This window comes from Aptenodytes patagonicus, chromosome 1 (genome assembly GCF_965638725.1).
Source record: "Aptenodytes patagonicus chromosome 1, bAptPat1.pri.cur, whole genome shotgun sequence".
Classification (NCBI taxonomy): Eukaryota; Metazoa; Chordata; class Aves; order Sphenisciformes; family Spheniscidae; genus Aptenodytes; species Aptenodytes patagonicus.
Window position 1 is genome coordinate 72,974,229 of NC_134949.1, and position 18,559 is coordinate 72,992,787.

General features: G+C 38.5%; 1 protein-coding gene across 2 annotated transcripts in view; it reads left to right on the forward strand.

The window, feature by feature from the left end:
* PIK3C2G (phosphatidylinositol-4-phosphate 3-kinase catalytic subunit type 2 gamma) overlaps positions 1–18,559 on the forward strand; it is a 223,811-nt gene that overhangs the window by 39,943 nt on the left and 165,309 nt on the right. The window contains exons 7-10 of one of the 2 annotated variants that reach the window (XM_076328760.1): positions 4,813–4,876; positions 9,085–9,105; positions 10,499–10,621; positions 16,785–16,818. In XM_076328760.1, the coding sequence (XP_076184875.1) occupies positions 4,813–4,876; positions 9,085–9,105; positions 10,499–10,621; positions 16,785–16,818 (242 nt within the window). The remainder of the gene's footprint in view (positions 1–4,812; positions 4,877–9,084; positions 9,106–10,498; positions 10,622–16,784; positions 16,819–18,559) is intronic. The other variant, XM_076328759.1, reaches the window with a different exon arrangement.

The window sequence follows — 18,559 nt, forward strand, 5'->3', positions numbered from 1 at the left end:
AACTGGACACAGTACTCCAGGTGTGGCCTCACCAGTGCTGAGTAAGAGGGGAAGGATCACCTCCCTCAACCTGCTGGTAATATTCCTCCTAATGCAGCCCAGGATACCTTTAGCCACCTCTAGCCTTTTTTGCTGCAAGGGCACATCGCTGGTTCATGTTCAGCTTCCTGTCCACGAGGACTGCCAGGTCCTTTTCTGCAAAGCTACTTTCCGGACAGTCAGCCCCCAGCATGTACTGGTGCATGGGGTGATCCTCCCCAGGTGCAGGACTTTGCACTTCCTTTTGCTGAACTTCATGAGGTTCCTGTCAGCCCGTTTCTCCAGCCTGTTGAGGTCCCTCTGGATGGCAGTATGACCCTTTGGTGTATCAGCCACTCTTCCCAGTTTTGTGTCATCAGCAAACTTGCTGAGAGTACACTCCACCCAATCATCCAGATCATTAAGGAAGATGTTAAACAGTACTGGACCCAGGACTGACTCCTAGGGTACACTGCTAGTTACCAGCCTCCAGCTAGACATTGTGCCACCGATCACCACCCTCTGGGCCCAGCCATTCAGTCGGTTTTCAATCCACCTCACTGCTCATTCAGCCCGTAGTTTATTAGCTTCTCTATGCGGTTGTTACGAGTGACAGTGTCAAAAACCTATGATTTCATCATGGAAGGTTATCAGGTTGGTCAAGTACAACTTTCCCTTGGTGAATCCATTCTGACTGCTCTCCATCACCTTCTTGTAGTTCATATGCCTGGAAATGGTTCTCAGGATTAGTTGCTCCATCACCCTCCTAGGGTTCAAGGTGAGGCTGGTCAGCCTGTAGTTCTCTGGGTCCTCCTTCTTGCCCTTTTTGAAGATGGGAGTGACATTTGCTTTCCTCCAATCTTCAGGCACCTCTTCCAATCATCATGTTTGTTCAAAGATTATCAAGAGTGGCCTCACAATGACATCAGCCAGCTCCCTCAGCATCCGTATGTGCATCCCATCAGGGCCCATGGACTTATGTAAGTCCAGTTTAAGTATTCTCTAACCTGATCCTCATCCACTTCCTAGTTCATTCCAGGGACTGCTCCCTGGAGGCCATGTCCATGAGACAACACCACACTAGACTCCTTGTACATATGCAGTCTTCCAGTGTTGTGCTTAAGGCTTGCTCCAGGATATGCATTACATACCTTCCATGTTATGGTACGGAAATACCGCCATGGCGGGCTGCCTCATGTTATGTTGGGCATTTTGAACTGAACCCCCCCTTTTTAATGAATAAAAAAACTACATGTCTTAGTAGCACTGTAAAGTCATAGGGGGCCTGAAGTAGGCTCCCACTTCATGCTATGCAGGGTGCACAGCTGGTTCTACCTGTGGCTACTCCAAGTATTGTGAACACAAGCCTTCATGCACTCCTTAGCTTAGGGATCAAAAAATCACTGCCTGGAGCAAACTTCTTTAGCGGTGTTCACATATTCTTCTTCCCCATTAGAGGCAACTAGTTTGAGCTGAAAGCACTGGCACAATTATGTTGAGAAGGCACTTAGATTTGAAGCACCACCAAAGTTATAAGGTGAGACATACAGTGAAGAAAAAGCCCTTATTCTTGTAAGCAGTACCACCCTAGTATTTTTTGTCAGTAGGCCAGTCAAGAATATCATACCTAGTCATAACAGCTGTTTCTAACATAACATGCAACATCATCTTTGTGCTTATTCTGCACTGGGATGTATGTTTGCAACCTGTTGTAATTCCTCAATTCTATATCTAGCTAGGGGTCTAGTAGAGATGGAGTAGACGGATGCAGTGGAATGGAGATGTAGTAGAATGGGCTCAACACAGGCTGTGCAAATCTGCCTGGTGCCTAGGAAGGCCAGCAGATTACTTTCCCATATTGCTGTGTCTTCACAGCTGTGAGTATTTAGACTAGCTAAATAAAATAATGCTCAGGGTTGTCTGCATGTGCTGTAGTTACATTTCTGATTGTAGCACACAAACATTTGTGTTTTAGAGAACATATTGATTGAGATGCTCAGTCTGCTTAGATCCAGCAGAGGAGGAAAAAGAACTGTTTGAACTGGCTTGAGATGAAGTAAAAAGAATTAACTGGAACCTTACATCTGCAATAATCAGATTTGCTCTCACAGGCAAATGTGAACAAATAAAACCGGCAGCCCCTACATTGCTTCATGCACTGATTTTCATAGCTTGAAAACCAAACACAATGTAAATCAATGAGTGCATCAGAAGAACTGCAGTCCATTGGCCCATAATCTCTGACACTGATGTGCCAATAACTATAACATGCAGTTAGGCACAGCTTAGTTAGGTAGCATGGTGATAAACAGCATTTTAGAAAGGAAACCTAGCATTGCTCCACAGTAGGTGCTGCTGCCAGCAAACTGCAAAATGAATGCTGTAAGTAATGCTATATACTTGTCGTCTTCCTCCCATATAGACCAGCTGGGATCTAAGACTGACTCTCTCAAGTTGTTTGTACTTTTCTTTTTTTTCTTTTCAAAACTATTGTACCATATTGCCTTGCTAAAAGCTCCGAAAATTTCCTCACTGTCAAAGAAACACTGAATGTTCTCATGGGTTGGTCAGTATTGCCATATTTATACACAGCTGTCAAAGATGTACAAGTATAAAGTACGTCTGTGTGATAACATCTGGGTATTATTAGTTATCTAGCAGCCAAAGATTCAGGATAGCATTAGTAGAGGTATTCTGATCATTGTTACAAGTTGCTGGATTTGTTTCCTATTAATTATGTAAAATTATGGTTACTTTATACAGAAAATTCTCTAGGGTAGAATAAACTAATTGAAAATATGCTAATTTTTTTAACTAGTATTATAACTTATGAAACTATTCTGAAACCTGCATTTAGGCCAAGCATGCTAATAAGCATGCTTACCTGTATGCATCAAGGCAACAAGGCAAGCTCTTATGTCCAGAACTACTTCTGAGCTGGGTAATGCTATGAAAAAGATGTTATGCATGGAGACTTGGTCAAAGCAGAGCGACAACTTGTATTAGCTATGATTTAACAGGATTACAGGAGGAATTGCCAGACAGCTACTCAACACACAAACTGCCTGGCTAGATAAGGCTAGCGCAGATTGGAAATAAAAAGCTGTAAAGGCAAAACCATCTGTAGGAGGAAGTGAATAGTAGGTATCTACAGGGAAATGCACTCTGATATTAGCACAGGGAAGGCCACCTAACATTCCTCTCTTCTGTATGATGATTTCAGTGCAATGACTCTTTCTCTTGGCATACAATATATATAATGAAAGTCTAACCACGTACCGTGAAACCTGTACTTTGGACCGTGGTTGCAACTCTAATCTCTGATTTCTCAGTTAACCCAACTAAGATCCATGAGGACACACACAATTTCTCTGTAAACAATAGTCCATTTGCTCTGAAGCAATCAAAATACTTTTGTGACTTCAGCTACTAGACTGCAATGGGGGGGGGAAATTCCTTCTAAGGCTTCTGAAGAGAGAGAACTCTAATACGAAGGGTCAGTGTGAAATATAAGAAGAAAAAAAAGTCAAGGATAAAGTGATAGAGTAAAACAAATAAACACTGAAGAAAGAATATAAATTGAAATTTCCACTTTTTCATAAAAGCACATGCAAACCCTAACTACCACTGAGGACCATCAAGGCAATAATGTGTCCATTTTACCAGTCAGTAGGCTAGGCAGGGTGAGGAAGTGGGAATTAAGGTTTCCGTACCCTTTCCTGAAGATTTGACCCTACAGAGGAGGCTGTCAAAGCAAAAGGAAGGTGTATTCCTGTGTGTAACAACCTTAGCCATGGTCTCATAGGCACCTTTTTTGTTTTGCTCCAGCTGACAAATAAATGACAGCTAGAATTTCACTGTGCTTTAAACATAGAAAATTACACAAATGCTTCTTAAAAGCAAAATTCTGATTCTGGTTATCTGTTGGGGATAGCACTTGGAGCCTGTGGTTCTAAAATGGTGAGATTTACAGCTGAAGTATCAGTCCTGGAGTTCAGTGTAGAGAGGTATATACTTCTGTTCATAATCCTAATTAATTTAGTGAAGCTTTGCTAAGGCACAGAAATCTGCCTGTACAAACTTTGTGGTAACTTCAGTAGCATCAGAAAGGCATGGGACTACAGAGTGGTATATGTCTATCTACAGAAGTAAAACAAATTCACAGCTTAGGTAATGCTATGGAAAAGGTAGTTGCTGAAACAGTTTGAGCATGTGAACTTGAGAACTGTAAGCAAATAAACTTTAATGAATTATGTAGCAATGGTGTCCCTTTTTTTAATATACAGTTTTATACTTGTGACTTAGTATGGACTTTTGAAACATAGAGCTTTTCCAGATGTTTTGCAGGTGTTTTGCCTGATTCTCTGCAGCTTTAGTCTGAGAAATGATTGAGAAAGAAGGCATTGTAGCATGTACTTAAGTCCATCCTTCTTCAAAGTCATATTTAAGTACTTGCTTAACCTTAAAGAGTAAAATAAACGGGATTTGGAGTTCAATAGACACTGAAATAGCAAGTCACTTACTGGAGTTCTTTCACTTGGGAAACGTGTATCCTCCAGATGTAAGTAGAAGATTTTTACATCTATGCTTTGTGGCAAATGACTACCAAAAAAACATGGAGATCAAGGCTCCATTACATGATGTCTACATAAACACTTGTCCTTATTTTATACCAACATAAAATCACTGTCAATTAAATTATTCCCAATTTATGGAAGGGGGGAGGGGACCAAACCTGTTCTCTTTATCCAATTGTTATTAACTTGAAGTTGTTTTCTTTTTTCCGATTTCCAGACGAAACCTTGTTTCAGTTATTATGAAATACAGAGGTCAAGTGGAATATCTATTGCAAAATGAGGTATTTGTTCTCAGTTTATTATACCAGAAAAGCATTAACTTCTACATGAAAGGTATCTAACTATTAATCTGTCTCAAATGCAATTAAGGAAGACTTTTAATTAAGGCTGTTTAACCTGACTTTGAAAGGATATAAATTTTCTTAATAAAACTTGGCTTGAGATTAGGAAGAAAGTGCTACAAATTGAAAATATCAAAGATGACTGTTTCTAAGTGTCAAAGAACCTGTAAATAAAAACAGGATTGTTTTGGGATGGCAGTATATTTGGAATTAGTAGAGGTATAATACACTGTATGTATCTTCAAAATTTGTCCCTGATTTTGCAAACCCACAAGCCAAATGTTTACACATTTAGGATATAAATGTTTACACATATAGGATATATATCCAAGCATGTGATAGTTTGCAGGATTAGCTTTAGGCAGCAAAACTCGTAAGAGCTTTATTTTTAAAGTATTGTGGGCTGCCAATTGAATGTTACATGCTTGAAGGAAAAACCTCTTAGTAAATCTTCTCTGCTAACTAATGTTTTAAGGACAGATGTCTAAAGGACAAACACATCTTTGAGTGATAGCTCGGAAGAAACCAAATGGCTATTTGATCTGAGTTTCAGGTTGTCATGCTAACTGACTTTCTACAGTTTGGAACTGGAAAGAAAACAAAGGACATGAGTAAAAATCAAATACTGATGTAGCATGGAGATACTCCAGTGCATCCCTTCCAGAGTTATAACTCAATATGAAGTATGGATTTATTTGAAATATATGTTAAAACATAACATTCTTATTTTGCTTCAGCAATCTGTCACCTGTATTCAAGTCCAGATTTTAATCTTTCTGGATATTCTTGATCCATGGGTATTTCTATTTTGAATAGTCAGAAAACACACACACACACACACAAGTGTGTATATATACACACATATATATAAATTCATATATACATACAGACATGTACATGAATACATAAATATATATCAATACATATGTAAATATATGTAGATAAAAATATTCTACATTTTTGTGTAAATCTTTGACACTTTTCTTTTGCAAAATGCATACAAATTTAAAAGCTGTTGAATTGTACCTAGCTACAAAGTAAAGCTCTGGTTTTGATACTGTGTAGATATTCACTGAACTTTCCTTTGTAAGCAACTTCTCAAAGGGGACTATTTAGTGTATAAAATGTGATGCAGTCATAACCATTTGGAAAATTGAGGTCCCCAAACTCAAATGTGCATATATATTTCTTTACTGAAGTAGACCCATCAGTGTAGTTACTCACACTCACTTGAAATTTTAGGGCCTAAAGTAAGAAGATTCCAAACTCAAAGAAAGCTATAATCTCAACATTAATGAGGCATTACAGTCCACGCTCTGCAACTGATACTCTGTAGATATTCCTCAGACCTATAATGAAGCACTCTTAAATTTGTTTTTGCTAAAGATTTTTACCTTGAGTAAGCAATTACTTGAGATCATTAACTTCTTATAAAGGGAAGAGAGGACATTTTTCAAATATCCATGCGATGCAACAAATATGCATGTGTTACTCTAGAGCTAAATTTCTCTGTAGTTTATTTTATTATTTATTAAAGCTGCCTGGCGGAAAAGGACCTGGGGGTGCTGGTCGACAGCCGGCTGAACATGAGCCGGCAGTGTGCCCAGGTGGCCAAGAAGGCCAATGGCATCCTGGCCTGTATCAGAAATAGTGTGGCCAGCAGGAGTAGGGAAGCGATCGTCCCCCTGTACTCGGCACTGGTGAGGCCGCACCTCGAATCCTGTGTTCAGTTTTGGGCCCCTCACTACAAGAAGGACATCGAGGTGCTGGAGCGTGTCCAGAGAAGGGCAACGAGGCTGGTGAGGGGTCTGGAGAACAAGTCTTAAGAGGAGCGGCTGAGGGAACTGGGACTGTTTAGCCTGGAGAAGAGGAGGCTGAGGGGAGACCTCATCGCTCTCTACAACTACCTGAAAGGAGGTTGTAGCGAGGTGGGTGTCAGTCTCTTCTCCCAAGTAACTAGCGATAGGACGAGAGGAAATGGCCTCAAGTTGCGCCAGGGGAGGTTTAGATTGGATGTGAGGAAAAATGTCTTTACTGAAAGAGTGGTGAAACATTGGAACAGGCTGCCCAGGGAAGTGGTTGAGTCCCCATCCTTGGAGGTATTTAAAAGACGAGTAGATGAGGTACTTAGGGACATGGTTTAGTGGACATGGTGGTGTTGGGTCGACGGTTGGACTCGATGATCTTAGAGGTCTTTTCCAACCTTAATGATTCTATGATTCTATGATTTTTTTTAACAAGGTCTTGTCTACACAGGGACACTCAATAAAGTTCATATGAATGCTTAAAAGAGCAGGATTGCAAGTTGACATAGGTCAGATCACCATGCAGATGTTTTCATTCAGAGGCATCAGAGTGTATGGAGCTTTCAAACCTATAATAATTAAAACTAGTGTTACTGCTTTGCTTCTGTAAGTGGCTTGAAAAATTATGGAGCTGTAATGTAGTAAGTTATAGTCATAAATATATAGTAAAGAAAGCAAAAAATGAGAACCCTTTATTTGTTCTTTGAATCCTTGTTTACTTATTTTCTTTAACATCTGATTAGATTCCTTTAAGAAAGTTTAAAATTGGGATCTTTATAACTGCCCCCTATCCCAAGGTTACATGGGAATAATTATGTTGCTTTTCAAAGCCAGCACTCACATCACTAGGAGGGTTGTTACCCTTCTTCTGATTCACCACAATCCACCCTCAGCACTCTCTGAACTTTAAGCCACTGGGAGCTACCCACATATACTAAATTAAGTACACACACACCTGCTTAAGTTCTGTACTCAGCTGGAACTTCCTTAAGCATTCAGTTTTAACCAGACAGATCTTGAGATTCTCAGTTAAAAAAAAAAAAAAATCCGTTTTTTTGCACATTTATCTACCTACTTCCAAATTTACTTGTTCCAACGATGTCTGATAAAAAGCCTTGGAGATGCCAATACTTCTGACTTATGTGACAAGCCCACTATCATCATTATTAGTAACAATCAATAAATGGAAAATTCATTTTATGATGGATAATGCCTCCATAAATGAAAATGGAAAAAAAAAGTTTAGGATATTTGGCACAAGGTGGGAGTGGGATTGGTGCTGTTGGTGTTGAAATGTAAAGAATGTTCCCAGAGAGTGTGTGCAGTCAGACAACTAGCCATTTTGATTGCCCTGATAATCACTTGACATGCACTTCATTTTTAAATCTATTCAGAATGTACTATTAATGTAGAGAGAAAACTTTGTAAATTTTTAATACAGAGTGTAGAAGTTCTAGAATGAAGTAGCATTTTTTTATCACAAATAACTTAAACACAAAAATATCCTTCGAAGGTTCTGCTGGTATTTAAATATGTAGAGGGAAAAAACCACATACAAGATGTTGACTATAATTCTTTTGGACCTTCAGAAAATGTAAAACTTCTGTAAGAAATTAATCTCTGTCTTCCCTTCTTTGGGACAAAAATCAATATCATATGTCTACATATGGAAAAGGAAAACTTTACATGGTAATATCCAAAAAGAGAAATAGTGTGAAAGAAGTCATCATTCATAGTATACAGTATTACACAATTTTTTTTATATGCTTACTCTTCTTGATCTGCAATATGCTCCTTAGAAGTAGCTACCATATAAATAAAGTCTATGGGTATAGTAGCTTCTATAAAATATTAAGTACTTTGTTAATTTATCTCTAAATGGAATAGTATATTATACAGAAATGAATACACTCCTCAAGATACCCAACTCTCTTTGTGGAACAGCATATATATGTATGTACAAAAATATAGAAACTGGTTTTTTATTTTTCCTGTTCAGCAGTATAGCTGTTCTCTACTCAAGGATTATTCTTGTGTATGTCTATTGTCCATGTACTGCTCAGAAATTGCCCTGCATGAATGTGTCTTTATAGACATAAAAGCCCTTGTTCTAATAATCCATATCCATCTGTGCAGAAAAATGCTAAATTAAAATTTAAATTAAATGCTAAATTAGAATTATATTTAATTTTTAATTACAAACTATATATAGTAATTAAAGTTATATATGTATGTGTTTGTATATATATGTATTTCTTCAACAACTGCACAGTAAACTGGCACGTATAATGCTTTGGTTTTGTCAATGTTATACATAGTAACAAAGCCATGCCATTTTTACAGGTTTCTACTTCTGCTGGTAATGTATGTGTGCATAGAGAGTAAATCCTGCAAGAGTTCTAAAAAAAACTCTAAAAAATCTAACTGGTAGGAAAGAAATATGAAAGAAAGGAAATGCACTCCTTGTAAGTTGGCAGAAGGGTGAATCAACTTCAGACCAAAGGAAGGTCTAAAGTTCTCAAGAGATCACAGTCAGCCATAGCCTCTTTCTCTCCAGAACCTCTCGTATGAAAAGCTGTTGCTGTCTTTAATTACTAAAAAAAAAAATGCAACTTATATTTAAAAGAATTCTGACCACCAAGTATTTGAGGATACTTTATGTAATTCATTCCTACTTTAGTTCTGCTCAAGGCAGGTAATGTGGAATTGGTAACCTCATTATATTTTTATATTTATTTGTATTAATGACAGGTGGTAACCTTCTCAGTGCAGTCTGGATATAGACCTTAAGCGTAAAAATAGAAAGTTCATCTTGGTAGTTTTTCTTTTTCAGGCATGAAATGGATGAGTTAGAGAAGTGGTTTTATCAGTACATAGACATGCTGTAGCACACTAAAAGGAACATTTATCAGTACAGAAACATAGAGAATAGTTATAGGAGAGCTTCTACTTGTTCAGAGAATGTATTTTAAGGTTTAATGAAGTGATATAACTATGCAGGAAACCCGTGAATTTTTATTTATTTATTTATTTTCCTGAACATAGAGTACTTGATATTTGAAGATTGCATTTTCCTTCCTCTGGGTTCCAAATTTTTTTTCTTGAATTCCCCAAAGTATTTCTGAAATTATTCACCTAGAGATTTTTTTCATATGGTAATATTTAAAGATCTAAATTTATGATCAATAAGATTTAATAGTTTGAACTATATGTATATATTTTTTTTTGCAGAAAAGCTAGTTGCAGAAGTACTCAGTCCACAGGTGTCAGATTATGCAGCCTCCCACACAGTCACTGTTTTTAGGAGGAACATGGCTGTCTGCCAGCTCTCACAGAGATGGGTAGGACATAATAGTGGGGATAAACTCACAGTATCATAAAAAAACTCAGCCAGTTTGTGAATCATTTGGGTTCAGGTTTCCTCAGAAGTTTCTTTACAGTGCTTCTGTGCTCATGAAGTTCAGACAAACCAATGTTTTGCCTCAAGATCAGTCTTGGATACCAAGTTTGTCACAGTTTTCAACATGGCACATTTTGTGGAAGATAATTGAACTTCAACAAAAATTATGCTATCCTTAGGAAACTATTGGTCACTAGCAATTTCAACATAGCCAGGCTAATGCATGGTGTGTTTGAATTTTGCATGAGCAGATACGATTTTCTACATACTTACTGGCGTGAAGTTTATGGTAAGGTGTTTCTGATAAATGGTGTGTGTCTACTGTTTGCTTTTTTTTTTTTTCTTTGCTATCAACAGCATCAAGTTGATAACGTGATTGAAGTAGCTAAAGCAATCTGCAGTGTCCTCTGTTCTGTGGAAACCAGAGACATTACTGATGCAGTCAAGAAACTCCGTGCAGTGCCGTTGGTGAAAGCACAGGTAAAAGATGCAAGTTGATGTCCTATTTTTCTCTTTAAAACTGTATCTTAAAATAGGTATCACTAATTTTCTGATTGATCAAGGCCATTCTACTGTCTTACTACATATTTTCCCTCTGACAAGCATTAGGTAGAGGCACTACAAAAAAAGAAAAGATTGTTGACAAGGTATGACAGAAGAGCAACAGAGGACTTGTCCTGTGTTTAACTGTAACTGATATGTTCTTCTGGTTGTTCTTTCTTATTTCCACATACAAATCTCTGCTTTGCCACATCACCTATTTACCAAATCATGCGATTTCAAAGTATTTGATTTTCATATATTTAGCATAGGTTGTTAACAATAAAAAAACGTTCCTGCTGTAAATGTCACTTAAATGATGAGTTTTTCAGATAGAAATGTGTCTGCTATTTATGCAGAGAAGTACCAGCATCATACAGTCCTGATTCTAGCTGGAATACTCACTCTTAAAACACTGAAGTGACTTTTCCAGGCATTACTGTATAATTGTGAACTGGGACTTTGGAGGGCAGTATCTGTTCTCAGTTTTGTCATCAGCCACTTTGGTGTGACCTTGGACAAGTCACTATGACCTGATTTACTGAAGTTCTGAGCACCCAAAAATTCTTTTAAGTCAGCATTTTGGAAATACAGGTGTTCAGCAAATTTGAAAATTTAGCTATTAATCACTTGGATTTAGTCTGGTGTAACCTTAAGTCATGCTAATTCTTTCCCACCCTAATGAAATTCCCTCTTCACACTTTTTTTAAAACTTTAATAAGTTACTAAGGAATTTTTTTCTTTCCTTGTATGGTCTCTGTCTTGTTCTTTCTCACAGAAAAACATGCCAAACTGGGCAAGATGCTTGTGTTCTTAGACCATTACCTGCTTACAAAACTTTGATTCTTTCTCTCTATTGTTTTGGGGGATTTGGTTTTTTTGTTGGGTTGGTTTTTTTTTTAGCCTATGGCTTGTGATATGTGTAAGAACACCTAGGACAGGAAAGTAAACAATGGGATAACTAGCATTAACTGAGGTAACTAGTGAGTATTAATTAGAAACATGTCTAGCTACATAAGTGGAATTTATTTAATTATGCCTGATACAGTTTGAGGTCCCAAACATAAGATTGGGGAAAGCTGGTGTAAATCTTTTTATACCATTTATTGTGTCATAGGAGTGATATATAACAAATTAATTATATACTGTCATCCATATACACTTCCTCTTGACAGGTTCAAACCCCCAAATACTCATCTTACAGGGGCAAACTTCTTCCTGAGAGGTGAAAAGAGCAGAAAGTATGTTAGTTGAAGAGGCTCCAGTGATGCTTAGAAAACCTCTTTTCTTAAATCTCTGCATTCTTAGCCTCTGTTTATTCCTCTTAGATGGGGGGTGGGGTGGGGGGGAATAGCTTCCAACTTAGATAAAGTACAGGACCCAAGCAAATAAACTCTAGAACATCAATGTAGCCCTCTGCAGGTCTGGGTTGTAAGTAAATCCCTGCACTATGTTTCTAGAACAGAGGACACTAGAGATCACAGAGCAGACGTTGCTGCATGGCTCTCGGCAGAACCAGCTGTGGCCTTCTGGAATTAGTTATACTGGTGCTGTCTCTCTGAAAGTTGGCAAGTATTGTTAAGGACCAAGCTCTAGGATTTTTTGTTGTTGCTCAGAGCTAACTAGCTGATTCACTTAAGTGCCTTCTCTTGCTTCCCTTCTAGGTCATGACTCACTGTAAATTTTGTTTCTATAGCATCCTAAATCTTTTCATGTCCACTTCAGCATCAATTATTAGAAGTCACTATTATGGGTAAATTCCAGCATAAATGGGTCTGTGACAGCACACATTTTATCTGGCATGTTGTTGATTTAAATGGAAATAAGAATATCTCCATTTAAGAAAAGTTCTTCCTGTATATTAGAGGGCAAATACAGTAGAGAAAGAGATAAAAGAAGTAACAAGGTATTCACATGATCTGCTTTTCAGTTAAACCCCAGGCTGTCCTGAGAGGCATCAGGCAGATCAGCATCTTCCCCTTGAGAGAAGTATTTTGTCAACTCAGGATCTTTCTTAAGAGATAAAGAGCTTGGTCCAGTATAAAGATAGAGGACAGTAACAGAAAGTGTTCTCCTTTAGGAAGGAATTAGAGCAGAAGAAATGTATTTGGACTAATTTGTTAAAAGATTTCTTTTGGAGTTAAGAGAAATCTAGTGTATTTTCTCTCTGAGTGTTCAGGTCAGCTCTGTGAACCCAACGTGTAAACTGCCTCCTATGTCTGGCTTATATTTACTGAGCATCCCTGAGTCCATTTTCAGCCCCTTTCTCTCTGAATTCCATCAGAGAGGTGGATACAGTGGTCAAAGAGCCAAATCAGTTCCTATTAGTGTGGCCTGTCCTGAGCAATCAGAAAACCCCACGTCATGCCATGAAGAATAAGATAATGGGATAAAAACCAAAGAGTACAGGTCATCTTTTTCAAGTCTAAGGTTTCTGTTGATGTTCATGTTTGCTTCTGCTGCTCTTCTGAGTCACTGTCATGCAAATACTGTTTTTATTTTAGAGATGAAGTGGTTGTTAGTAGGTAAATAATTGAATTATGAGCTGTTCTATCCTGTTGTAAAAACAAACAAACAAAAACCCCAAAACAAACAAAAACCCCCCTGCTCCAAGTGTTCCCATCGCTCATTCTTCAGCATGTGTCCGATTTCCAACTCCACTGTATAGACAGTCTCCAATATATACAGGTTCTGCTGAACCAACTTCCATGTACTTCCTCGCACAGAGGGAGTAATACACTTTCCTTTTTCTGTTTTACCTATTTAAATTATAAGCTCTTCAGAGCAAGGAACACCTCTCCTTATCTATATGTACGGTCTCCAGCACAGTAGAGTGCTGGTCCTGGCTGTAATCTCCAGAGGCTAAAAATGATAAGTGGTGGTGATGGTGATGATAATGATGGTGTTTGCTCATCTGTAATGAGCGAAATGATACTGTTCCTGAATACCCTCTTCTGAATGTTAAAAAGACTCTGTCCTGATTGAATATTTTGTCACTAGTCTTAAAATCTTTTTCTGTCCTAATATTCACATAAGAAGCTGCTTGTCTCCACATTTCTCTTGGAGAATACTGACTAGATTGTTGCTCATTTTTAGAAGTTTTTAAGTTATTGAGGTTTTGTTCCCTTAACATTCCCTTTCAGGCTTGGTTAGCTGAACTAGTCTGTCCCTTCAAGCCTTCCTGTAAAGGCTGTCTATGACCTTGACTGACATCCCTTTCCCCCTTACTCTCTTCTTGGTGAAGCAGCCCTGACTAACAACTGACTTCAAACAAATGGAGGGGGGGGGAAGTCTAAAGAGAAAAAAAAAAAAGTAAACCTCTTCCTGTACCAGCAAACGCTGTTGCTGCAGCTTGCTTTTTCCTCCTTTGAGAAATAAGTGCTAAGACAGTTGATTAGACTTCAGCAACCTAGAAAAAGTTCAGTTTTGATTTTATGAAGAACTTTATCTTTCTCAGCAGCAACTGAACTATAAATGTCATAAGAGCAGTAAAATATATTTCTGCATGTTCTGTAACTCGAACACTGTTCCATTTTATGAAAATAGAGATTATACATTATATGCAACTACCTCGTACAGGATAGTATATAAATATAACAAATCAGATTTTATCTATATTTATCAATACTTATACAAAGACAATGGACCATCTCTCCTGTCTGTATCAACATATGTAGCCAAAATTAGTGCTCAGCAGTTGGATGTTTGATGGAGTACCAACTCCTCCAAACCTTTTTCTGAGTTAAACTCATACTGAAGTGTAGGGGCGTTTTATGTGAATTCTGGGTACTGACAAAATGATTAAATACTGCAATATTAGCGTATCTTGTCAGTCTGTTTGAATTGTTTCGATTATGTTCATCAGCATAGTACCCCCACGACTTTTTGTTAGGTAGAAGAGAGGCTTTTTTCAGACAAGCAGGTAACTTGCACCACAAGTCAAGTGAAATTTTTGAGGCTACCTGTTACATCTCAAGTGCTGCAGCATTATACATCAGGTAAGGGAGAAACGCCAGAAGAAAAGTTCTAATTGCTTTTTCACCACGGTTTCCCGATGCTTTAGTGTAATGTATGGTGTGGTTTTGTGTGGAATACCTTTTAACGCATCCATTTGGCAAGCTCCATGTGCACATAATGCCTCAGGGAAACTACTGCTTACTCCTTCCAGTATAAATTATATAGGGTGCCGGTATATGTTTGTGTATACATATCTGTATGTGTGTGCTTGCATACTTTAAAAAAAAAAAACAAAATCTCAACGTGCTTCTATTTAATTCTGGTTTTGTGAAAAAAAGAAAAACAAAGAAACTTACTGCCAATCTTCTGTGTTTAATTAAACGGTACTTATTACCTCCTTACTGCCTCCTCACTGCCAGTACTGTGCGTTCCTGGACCGTGGTTAAAAGATTATGAAAGCAACTGGCATCAGTGATAGTTTCTTCTTAACTGATTGCATCTCTTTTAAACGTGATTCATTCAGTCTCTAATCAACCTAACCCTGGGATTTTAAAATCCATTCAGGGGAAACTCTGGGCCTGCTGCACAATTCATTTTTTTCTTTTTTTTTTTTTTTTTTTACCCCTTCCTTTCTTACAGCAGCTCACAAAAAGTCCTAGGAGATCAAATCCTGCCAGAACAGGCACTAATCCACGATATATTAAATGGGCTACACTATGTTGAAATTATAAGCGCTGTTCCAAAAGGTTGTTTACTTTCCAAAATTTGAGAGAATTGAACAAAGGTCTCTGTTCCCATTTGTCTCACTGCATTATAAAGATTGTGAAAACATATTTCTCAGCCTGGAGGTTGCTTTTCTCCCCTCAAGTAAGCATTTGACTTCTCTTCATATTTACCAGACAAATGCTGGCAGCTCCAAGCTGGGTACCAGAGGGAGAATGTACATCCAGCATTGTACTTCCTATGTCACCTCTGCATGGATTGTAATTTTTAAGCAGCACCTTGCTGAATACATATGTACTAACACGAAGCATCCTCAACCCACTGCAAAGCGATTAATGACTGTAAAGGATAGTAAACCTTTCAGGGACATAAGTTCAAACAGTGCAAGCCCCAGGCAATACTGAAACACAGAATTAACTTGCTAGTCTCTCTGGTCAAGATTTGCACCTCAGTAACTTATTTCTGTGTCACCTTGGTACATGCGAGTCTGATGTCAGAGCCAGGCGAAGACGGGGCAGACTGAGCAGCTGGCAGGGGAAGACACTTGCCTGCACTTGCCTTTGAGCCGAGGCCGGGTCCCATCTGCGGCCCCGTGGCTGCGGGTGCTGCCTGTCCTGCTGAGCTACCTGTTGTGATGGCAGTTTTTCCTGTCTAGACGGGGAGGCCCAGGCAGTGTAGCAATATTTAGTTTTGCCCAGTGTCTGAGAAGGCTGGAGCAAGGTCTGATTGATGGCAGTTATTGAACTTGGCTATTTAATAGAGCAGCTTTTTTAAAAAAAAAAAAGTTTAATTAGGCTGGTCTGTTAAGTCTAAATAACTAGCCTGACCTTTCAACAGTCATAAGCACCCAGCAGTTCCTGCTGACAGCAGTGGGATATGAGAGGTGGGAATCCAGATACTGAATTAATGTTAAGCATCAAGAGCTGTGTTTGGGCACCAAGGGCGTAAACACCCCCTAAATCCCTGCTTTTAACTTGGTGTTCCTCAGCTTTAAAAGGATGCTGAGGCTCTGCCTGCTCAGCGTGGTTGTGGGATTCACATATGAATATATAAGGCATGCAAAGGGACGGAGAGGGTATTCTTATCTCTGTTATACCAATGCAGAGGCTGAAAATGTGAATGTACCTCAAATGTTGATAAGTGCTTCTTTGTATCCTGGCATGCCTAAATACTGTCAGAAATCAGGTTCTGAGTAACTTGTCTGAGATGGTAGAGGAAGCAGTTGGAAGAGCTGGAAAGCAGGTCCTGGTACTCTGAATCCCAGTCATGTCTTCTGCCATCATAGAATCATAAAACATTAGGATACATCCTTCCCCTTTCTCACCTTATTTTCCATGAGTGCTACTCCTAAAACCATTATAACTGCTATCTGGTCTTTTCTGAACTAACTGATTACTTTTTCCCTCGGGTTTTGTCTTTATAGAATTCACTTCAAAGTGTGGAAACACCAAACAAAGGTAAAGTGTTATTTTAAAAATATGTTAATTCAAGATGTATTATCAGAAAACACATATTTTGCTATTTGTTTGTATTAATGAACTGTTATAGTTGGCATATTGCAGATGTTTACATATTCAGTCATATTATAAGGTAATTATGACAAGTTAAAATGTAAGTGATCTAAAAATGTAAATAAAACATAGCATTTCCCAAAACTAATCTGGAGATTCAAATATGGAGAGTGAAAGAACTGATTGCAGTTAGAGGTGGTCACAGCAGTTGTCCTTAATCCCAACTTTTTCTGTGGAGAAAAGGGAAAATAAGGAACTTCATGAAAGCCTAAAAAATAATTTTTGTGTATGGCTTTTCTACTCGGCTCCAATAACTTTCATTGCTCCCTCCTTAAGCTTTAGTTCTTTGTTGTCTTTTGTGTAAATAGTGTGTTGTCTTAAATGATATACTGTCATAAGAAGAGTAGGTTATAATTAACAGTAATGGACAAAATCATAGACTCTGCCTTATTTAATTCCTCAGTTAAAATTAGCTTAGACTCATTGGCTAATGCCCAGCACTGTTAGCATTACTGCGGAGCACCTCGCAGACTGAGGGACGTGCAGGAGTCTGTCCTGTCAAGGGTGCCTGTGTCAGGTTCCCGGAGGGGACAGCCACATCGGGGCATGGGTCCTGCTCTACTCCTCTGTGGCCGACCTGCGACATGCAGCTGGGGGTGCTATGCAGATGCTTTCAAAGGGCCCTGCCATCTGAATGTTGGGGTGGGCTAAGGTATGCTCTGGAATGATGGGGTCTCTCCATTTTGTTTGAGGAAAAAAGTGGCCTCCGAGATGCTTTTTTTTTTTCCTCTTTCTTTTTGACTCTATCTGCTTTTCTCGATTGCAGTGTGCTCAGAGAGGCAAAAAGGTGAACCAACCACAAAGATTGCTGCAGCCTTTCAAACACAGAGGTGGTTCAAATGCAGGATTCCAAATGCCAGGCTTGTTGTTTCACCATTATTCAACTTCATGAACAGCAAACAAAGAAACAGCAATTATATTTGTAAGCTGCCAGGAAAAGCTAAGCAGCTGGAAGGCCAGGGGAGAACAGGCAGGTGCAGAAGGGAGAAGGTAAACACAGTTTATAGGCTTCTTCTCCCTTGGATATAGTCATTTATCCCATGAATTTTTTTTAACACTCTTAACGGCAACTAATTGTTGATGATGAAAAGAATGAATAGTTACTAATCAACATCTACCTTAGAAACATCTTCCTCTGCACACTGTTCAGAAAACCTGGCTGGAAAGGATCTAAAACATTCCTCTACTTAAAGATATTTCCAAATTTGGACTTCATTGAACCAGCAGCTTCCTCAAGGAAAATCTGATTTATTGAATAACAGTAAAGGATTCAGATTTTTTACTCTCTGCTTCTCTGTACCTATTTATGCCAGGAAACCTTCAACTGAAGAGTGATGCTTCTCTGTTCTCGGCACACCCTAATTTCATAACAATTGCAGAATCCTTTTACTAGTGTAATATTAGAAACTGCAACTTACCGATTGCTAGTTGGAACTTGCCAGGCCATTAGTCATTCTGTGGAGAAGCCTACATTCAAAGTTGTCCAAGGTAACCAAAATTCAAATTGACCTCTTACGTGCAGTGATGTATATTTCATGTATGTTTTAATGTACCTACATGCCTTACATCTGCACCTATTAAATAAACTCTAAAAGCCAGCAAAATATTTAAAGTTAGGCTAATGAGT